Source organism: Girardinichthys multiradiatus, chromosome X (genome assembly GCF_021462225.1).
Source record: "Girardinichthys multiradiatus isolate DD_20200921_A chromosome X, DD_fGirMul_XY1, whole genome shotgun sequence".
Taxonomy (NCBI): Eukaryota; Metazoa; Chordata; class Actinopteri; order Cyprinodontiformes; family Goodeidae; genus Girardinichthys; species Girardinichthys multiradiatus.
Genome location: NC_061817.1, coordinates 12,804,868 through 12,813,859, shown reverse-complemented (window position 1 = coordinate 12,813,859; position 8,992 = coordinate 12,804,868). Strand labels below are relative to the sequence as shown.

Genomic DNA, 8,992 nt, shown 5'->3' with positions numbered 1-8,992 from the left:
CTCCTTGGGAGGTTTAAAGCTTGGGAAATCTTTTTGTATCCAAATCCGGCTTTAAACTTCTCCACAACAGTTTCTCGGACCTGCCTGGTGGGTTCCTTGGTCTTCATGATGCTCTCTGCGCTTTGAACAGAACCCTGAGACTATCACAGAGCAGGTGCATTTATACGGAGACTTGATTACACACAGGTGGATTCTATTCATCATCATCAGTCATTTGGGACAACATTGGATCATTCAGAGATCCTCTCTGAACTTCTGGAGTGAGATTGCTGCACTGAAAATAAAGGGGCCGAATAATATTGCACGCAGCACTTTCAGTTTTTTATTTGTTAAAAACGTTTGACACATCCAATAAATTTCATTCCACTTGACGATTGTGTCCCACTTGTGGTTGATTCTTCACAAAAAATTTGAATTTTATATCTTTATGTTTGAAGCCTGAAATGTGGCAAGAGGTTGAAAAGTTCAAGGGGCCGAATACTTTCGCAAGGCACTGTATGTGCATCGTTGACACATCTTCTCTACATCTAGGCAATAAATCAGCATCTTCTACAAAACCAAACAAAAAAACAATGACTTATGCACACACTGTTACTTTACATTGCAGAGGTCACCATAACTTATTATGCAGGTACAACACAATAAATTAGTATATCATCAAATGGTTACTTTATTTCAGTAATTACCTTCAAAAGTTAAATTCACCTATAGATTCTTTGTATTGATTTTGTTGATTGTGGAGTAAACCTCTGTTTCTCAGAAAATGAAAACATTACCTTATAAGAACAACTAAAAAAGTTATTTTAAATATAGAAATGTTCTCCCTTTCACAATCATGGGAAGGCTGCTGAACTAACATGCTTACCCTGGTAAGCCTCAAAAGGTCATTGTTAAAAGAGGTGGCGATTAACAGATGTATCAACCCAAGCATTTTTGATGGAAAGTTGAGTGGGAGGAAAAAGTGTGGAAGAAGGAGCACAAGCAACAGAGATAACTGCAGCATCCACCAAACTTCAAGAGGTGGGTGGAGGATTGACAAGGTGTGGACTGTGACTGGAGTCAGATCTTTAGGAGCCCACCATACAGAGACGTGTCCTAGACATCAGCTACAGCTGTCTCATCTTTCTGTGTTTAACGACTCCTAAAACAGACATACCATCTGAAGCACCTTTGGTCTAAGGACTTAACTGTTAACTAGTGATCAAAAGTCCTCTGTTCTGAGTTTTATTGACAGATCTGGTCCTAGAGTTCAGAGGAAGAGTGGGGTATCACACAATCCAGTGTGAGGTTCAGTGTAAAGTTTCCAATAGTCAGTGATTGTTTGGCACGTTATGTCATCTCTTGGTGTTATGTTGCTGCTATTAAATCAGCCCATGTATATTGTACATTATACGGACATACATTTCATTTGGGCAAGATTTCTGTTTTAAAAACATTGTTTTATTGGTCTTGTGTAATGATCAGATTTTCTGAGGCACTGAACTTTGAGCTTTATTAACTCTAAGCTATGATGGATGCTAGAAACATTCCACTCTTTTTGTAGTAAACCTATCTAATAAGCATTTCACTTTGGAACTGATAACTAAAATAAATTAACTTCTCGATGATACTTTAATATATTGAGATGCACCTGAATCGTAGGCAAGAGCTGAGCAGAGACTTGAACACAAAGAGGAAAGGATCTCAATTGCATTTAATTCCCAGAACCCAATGAGGTAACGCTCCTACTTAATCAGGAAGTTCCTGGGAAACATGGCACTCAGAGATAGCTGCTTAGAACAGGTTAATAGTTTAGTAAAAGTAGACAAAGTTTGGCAGATTTGTAGGAACAACCTTGCATACATACAGTATGCATACAGTCCTGTGATGCTGTGTTCTAGCTCCAAACAGTTTTTCACAAAATCAGGAAAAGCAGCTTTGCAGCTCAGCGTGGTGCGTTTTTATACAGCGACATCATGGGCTAAAAGGGTTTGTTTGAATCATGTTTGTGGAATTAGGTGCAAACTCTGCGATTACACAATATAACACACCTCAAATACAAAGAAACAGAACAACTGTAGAACGAGCTCCTTCACAAAAGTTCCTAAAAACATTATTCTCTTTTACTCCAGCTCAGAGCAGCAGCACTCGGTCAACTCCCCATTTCTCCTACTCTTCACTTTTGTCCCTTTATTTATATCTATTTCAGTTCATCTATCATCTATCCCTTCCCCTCTCCTTATTGTAATCCTGGCGGAGGCGTCAGCTTGCTGCCACCCCTCACACCGATTTCTCTCCTCCTCTCACCCACGAGCCATTTTTAGCACTTTCCCCTCTTGCCGCGCTGTTGAAACTTCCTCAGCCGACGACTCCACAGGTCTTTCCACGGGATGAGCAGGCTTCCTTTGTCTGCAACTACACCGCTCTGTCCGGGGGAGTCATCGTCGGTGCCCAGGAGCAGGTACTTTTTCCCAGGCTTGATCTTGGGACACTTGCAGGCCACATCCTTGGCGCGCACCCACAGAAGCTGGTCTCCACGGCGGATGCGGTGTCCCCCTTGTTTGTAGACAGAAAGGATGTTGACAGTGAACTTCCACCACTCGCCTGCCTTGTCTCCTTTGAGAACGTGCACTTGGACAGCTGTTGGAGAAGAAAAGCAGAAGTTGAACCACCTTGGTGAACAATAAGTGAATGCTAACAAGATTAGATACAAGTCTCACAGAAAGAATACGTATAAACAAACTGAGTTTGGACTTATACTGTTTAGTGCAAATTAATCCATTGCTCTATACAACTTTCCTTTAAAAAGTGTTTAAAATTAAACTCTTTCAAATATGTTAGACAGATTTTTGACACCCCTGTTGAGAATAAATGAAAAGATTTAAACCAAATTCATATTTTATTGCTGTAACAAAATCTGACACTGAAACACTAAACTTTATTTGGAGTATGGTTATTCAGTGGGGCGTAACTGCATAACAACTATTAGATCCTATCTACATGTCAGCTGTTTTAAAAAGAGTGATGCCAAAAAAGGCCAGTGTACAGTGTGCTTTGATCAGATGAGACTGAAATGAACTAAACGATGAATATAAGGAAAAACAACTCATGCTCACTCAAGTATAGGGGAGGATATGTGATGCTGTGGGACTGTTTTTCTTTTAAAGGCGCCACAAGGCTTGATAGAGTGCATGGCATCATGAACTCTTTGAAATAGCAGAAGATTGTAAATTAAAATCAGGAAGTCCACCTCCTTAATTAAAATAGCACATCATTAGGACATTGGGACATATGTTTGGGATAAAAATCTCAAACATATGTCCAAACCAGACATATGTCCACCAGACACATAATAACGCCTTCTTACATGACCATCTTAATCTCCAGTGCTCAGTCCTAGAGAAAACCTGTTAGTGAGTTGAGGAGACAGTAGCAGAGAGCATACAGGAGTGCTCCATCTTTGTGAAATGTTGTAAGGGAGGACTATGTTCTTTCCTAGTGGTACAGAAATACTGACAGCAGGTGTGCCAATAATTTCGCACCAGGGGTTTGGGAAACAATAATTATTTCTAATCATGGTGTTTTTTTCCCTAAAAAAACAAATATACTAAATATAATGTAAGAAAATATGATTTTTCCAAAAAAAACCCGAATATATTTAAATGGTTTTTACGCGACTTTAAGAGGAGTACCAATACATGCAACCAGCACAGCACTTTCTTTTTTTCAAAAGCATTTAGAGAACATTGTGTGAAAATGACTCAGAGACAAGCAGCATGTCACAGCTCCTCCCTTAAACTCTGACCTCTGACCTTTTCCACAATGTGAACACACTTGCCAACATTCAACAGTTTCCATGGGACTCCCTGTGCCTTTGCTAACACAATTAATTTCCAATGGAGAGAACTGATGTCACTAGGGTAAAAGTGGAGGAGCTGGATTTCTGTGTTCTTTTTAATGTATTTAATGCAAACAACTCCACATCTGCAACTAATAGAACGTCTGAAACCATTTTTGTCCATTTGATCTGTCAGGTGTGAAGTTGAAGTTCTGAACATCTGAAAACACACGGTAAATCACCCTAAATCTGGTACCTATCGGGCCACCGCTTGCGGTAGACATTTTCATACCAGGGAAAGAGTAAAGCCCAAAGCAGATTTTGCTATTACTATGTCATTGTGACTGCATGAGGGGTAGAAACAGCTCAACAGCATTGCAGCTAATGTGTGCTTTAAGGGCTTTGTTCTGCGAGTTTAGCCAGGAATGTCTAATTATGCTGTAAGTGGTTGGGCTTTTTACCTAAAACTGTGAGAAGCGATTTAAGTGGGATTCAAGATGTTAGAACAACACAAAGTAGTGCATAATTGTAAAGTGTAAAAACATTTTAAAAAGTGTGGCCTGTATTGGTACTCAAACCCCTTATACACCGACACCCCAAAATTATATCCAACCAACCGTGACCTTATTAGTAAAGAGACTCCACCTGTGTGTAATTAATAGTATCATATGAGGCCTCAGAGGTTTGTTAGAGAACATGGATAAAGTTGTGGAGAAGTTTAAAGCAGGGTTACGTTACAATATCCCAATCAATAGACATCTTCTGCAGCACTATTATTAGTAATCAGAAAATTAGCCCAGCATTATCCTCTAGTGAAGGTTTCCTTCAGCTGGAACAGGGAAGTGTCTCACAGTTGATGGGAAGATAATAGACCTAAAGATATGAGAAAAAGTTTCAGTCTCTAGATGCGCATGTTTGGTGGTTTACTCAGGGGGTATAAACAAATGCACATCACAATGAGTGCATAAGCTTTACAGATTTTTGTCAAAGAAACAAAAAAAGAAATAAAACCATGTGTCTGTCTCCACTTTACAATTATGTGCTACATTGTGTTGGTCCATCACATAAAACCCCAATAAAATAAATAGGATTTGAGATTGTAATGTGAACAAATGGGAAAATGTTCAAGGGTGACGAATGCTTTTGCAAGGCACTATAAAAATAAGATTACGAGTTGAGATGTTCAAGTGTGTTTTCATCAATGCATAGTGTGAGCAAATTGCACACAATTTCACCAGAAAGAAGGTCTGTTGGGCTGAGTAGAGCGGGCTCTCACAGCCCTGCCATTCACTGCAGGCCTCTCCTTCATCCCTACACATAAAGGGTGGTGGGTGGTAGAAGTAGGGGGCCACTATTTGTCATCGCAGCCACAGAAAAAGCTCGGGGAGAATCGGGATGTGTTTCCGACCTCATGAGCTGTCCGGGGTTCTGCTCCCAGAACTCCATCCAACTTCACAGCGTGAGAATCCAGCAGGGACAGGGATCACTGATAGACTCAGTGGAGGAGACCCGGTTGTGGCGCAGGGGCCCAGAGCTCCCTGTCAGTGTCTTGCCTCTTTTGCTTTCACTCTCAAGTATGTTTTCAGACTGTGGGGAGTATTGAGGCACACACCAATCCACACTGACACACACACACACACACACACACACACACACACACACACACACACACACACACACACTCACACACATACACACACACACACACACACACACACACACACTTTGTGCCACTTGCTTTAAGTTAAATAGACACCAGTTAGAAAATAAACCACTGTGTCCGACGAGAGGAAGTGTGGAATGATCCTAAGTTCCAACAATGGCTGGTGGCCGGGTCTTCCTTACAGCCAAACTTCCTACCGAGCTGATCTATGGGTGTGCTGCGGATTGACACTGCATGCCACCAACAGGCTAAGGGGGCTAATGAAATTAGAGCTTGCTTAATTAGCGCGCAGAAGCCCCTGTCCCCTCTGGTTATCAACTGAGTGAATGATCAGGGACCTGTTACCCTTGGGTGAGTGCAGAGAGGTGGCCGAGGGGATCCGGGGGCCCTGCCTTTGAGCACTATCCCGGAGCGTCTGTAAACACGCGGCCCTTTTGATTCATTGTCCTCCTTCTGGCAGGGAGAGGGAGGGTACGTGTGTGTAGAGGAGGGTGTCTGGGGGGAATATAATCCCTTTGTGTCTGCCGTCTCCGTAGCTACGGTGGTGATGAAAAACAAAAATTGAATAAACAAAACATATTTCTTTTTCTACGGGGTGGCAATCCGTCACCGTCTGCTTAATTTACCACCTGTTTGTGCCCTGTGGAATGCTTGGTGCAGGCAAACCGCACAACTGTGTTTAAACAGAGGGCCCCTTCCCGTGACCCCCGGGGGCCTGCAATAGCACTCACACACGGAGGGTTGCAGCCCCCCCAGAAGAATAGAGAAGAGACTCTGAAGCCCCACAAAAGCAAGGCGACAAGCCTGAGAAATGAATTAGACCGTGGCAAAGGGAACGCATGCTGAGCGCTGATGTCTGCCTTGCTGCCTCGAAACGACCCGGGATAAAATCATCTGCTTCAGAGGAATTCAACAGCATACGCACCCTTTACTTGAACCAGCCTGACTGATTTATAGCTGCACTGCGGCTCTCAGCTCTGATGATTAAGAGTCAAGTCAATGGAAATATGAACAATGACTACATATGGCTTCATCTCCAAAGGCTGCAAATGGACTGAATTAGTGTAGACTCATCTGCGAGGGGACTAAAATACATTTGGCCAGTGTTCATCTGGATGATATAAAAAGAAACCAATTCTTCTCTGTTGAACTGAGCAGTTTTGCTGCTAAAGATTTTGAATGCAAGTTCAGAAAGAGGCCTACACAAGCAGAAATAGTGAAATTACATTACTGTATGTCAAAAGCTACTGCTGATACTGCACTGAATAATACAAACCATTCTATTCCTTCTCCCTTTTTTACTAAATATGTTCTAGAGTATTTATACATTTTGTCTTAATACAATCACAAACTTCAATATACTTCATCTGGACGTTATGTGATAGACCATAAGAAAGCAGTGCATTATTCTGATATGGATGGAAAATGACACAAGGTTTCAAAAAAAAAAAAAACACCTTTCACCGCAAAGTTTGTTGGGATTATGTCTCTTCCACATCTAAAAACGGACAACTTTGCCCATTGTTCTTGAAAAACACATCAAGATTGGATTGAGAAACCAGTTTTGAAGTCTTGCCACAGATTCTTAATTAGAGTTAGATTTAGACTTTGACTTGGTCGTTCCAGCACAACAAAATGCTTTAAACTAAACCAGAAGTGGTCAGCTCTAGTCCTCTGGAGTCAGTATACCGCATATTTTAGATGTTCTCCTGGCTCAACCCACCTGAATCAAATGTATGGTTTATTGTGAGGCCTGTGCAGACATTGATGACCTACTGAGGAGGTTATACAGCAATACTGTAAGATGTGTTGGAGACCAGACACATCTAAAACATGCAGGACACCAGCTTCTGAGGACTGGGTTTTTTTCACCAAATGATTTGAACCATTTAATTATACCTCTAGTGCCATGGTCATGCTAGAAAGTACACTTAATGTGCAGTGTTAAACCTTTTTAGTCTTTAGCTTTTTATTGAGTTACAGTGGTAGTCTAACAAGCTCATATGTGCTCGTTTGTTGGTCAACTATCTGTTGATGCAATGAACCTGCAGTCTGCAGCGAGATGCCTCTCTAGTTTCTTAGCATGTCAACTTTGCTTTCAAAAAAGCATTACATTAATAACAGTAGTGGGGGGTGCTCCTTTGGTTTCCATGCAGTAGCTTTGCAAACACTTGACTTTCTCTCTTTTAAACAAGAGAAATGTGTTGCAGTGCAGCAATGCAACAGCCAGAGACGAGAAACAGAGAGCTACTCTGTTGCTGGAGAAAACTCTGGGGCCACTGGAACTTTCTCTATTAGCTTATTAAAAGTACCTTGAAGCACAAGAACAATAGGATGAAGAATTTTAGCGATACTGAAACTTGTAAAAATCTTAGTATACCTTGATAATGTTAACCAGCTCATGCATAATTTTAGATTTTTTGCCGTCTCAAACAAGTTTACTTCCTAAATTTTGCTCCATCCACTTTTCTATCAACTCAGACCAACTCCCTTGGCTCTTCTAGGAAAGGCATACCCAGAGCATGATTCTGCCACCACCATATTTCACTGTGGGAAAAGTGTTTTTAGAGCATCATTTTCACATTTGGTGTGTCCACTGCATGGCTTGTAGAAAAACTGTTAGATCAGTGGTACATACACTGAGATGAGGTATTATTTACTAATGAGGTACCTTCTAAAGACTTCTGAATGTTGCAGGGAAATTTTTTTTTAGATATCAGAGTAAGACAATTTCCAGCTGTATCTGCAGCAAAAGCCACTTCTACAAAGTATTGATTCTGTGAGGCTGAGTTAGTACAAATACATGTCACGCCCTTCAGATATGTATTTGTAAAAAAAAAAAAAACTGATAATCATGTATTATTATCCTTGTACTTAACAAATATGCTGTACTCTATGTTGGTCTATAAAAACCCAATAAAATGTATTAAAGTTTATGATGAAAAGTGATGAAATTGTAATGAAAAAGTAATTAGCAAGACACTGTAAAATAGCAACCTGAATCTGCATTATTTGAGGTGATTCAGCTCATTCACTGACAGTGTTACATCACACTTCCTCTCTTGTCTGTCTGTGATTAGCTGTAAAACACCTGAAGGTTTTCCCAAATGCCACCAATAGAGTTCTCTAAAGAGTCCTGGGATACTCATGCATTGTCACATGTTTCTTTAGTCTTTTACAGGGTCTGCAACAAGATTAACACAATTTAAACATTGGCGCTCTGGCTTTTTTACGACTTGTCAGAAAAAGCAATGAATTGTGATTTCTTTGCAGTCCTAAAATGTATATTCAAACATTCACTACCCTATAACCCAGGAGGATAACAGAAATACTGCCTGTTAGCTTATGTATCTTTAAATTCTCGTTTAAAAATAATTTTGGGGGGCAAAAAAGTCCTGCAAGACACAAAGTTTGCATCTTCATCCTGTACATGAGTGGATTTTCCCGGGTACCCTGTTGTTTTCCACCAATACAAGAAAGCTACATGTAAAGATAATTTGGAATTGCCTTTA

The 8,992-nt window shown here is 40.7% G+C and overlaps 1 protein-coding gene across 4 annotated transcripts in view; it reads right to left on the bottom strand.

Moving 5' to 3' along the window:
- Positions 1-377: 377 nt before the first annotated feature.
- LOC124862766 (netrin-1-like) overlaps positions 378-8,992 on the bottom strand; it is a 64,070-nt gene continuing 55,455 nt past the window's right edge. For all 4 annotated transcript variants that reach the window (XM_047356882.1, XM_047356883.1, XM_047356881.1 and 1 more), the window contains one exon: positions 378-2,619. In XM_047356882.1, the coding sequence (XP_047212838.1) occupies positions 2,300-2,619 (320 nt within the window). In that variant the 3' untranslated portion in view covers positions 378-2,299. The remainder of the gene's footprint in view (positions 2,620-8,992) is intronic.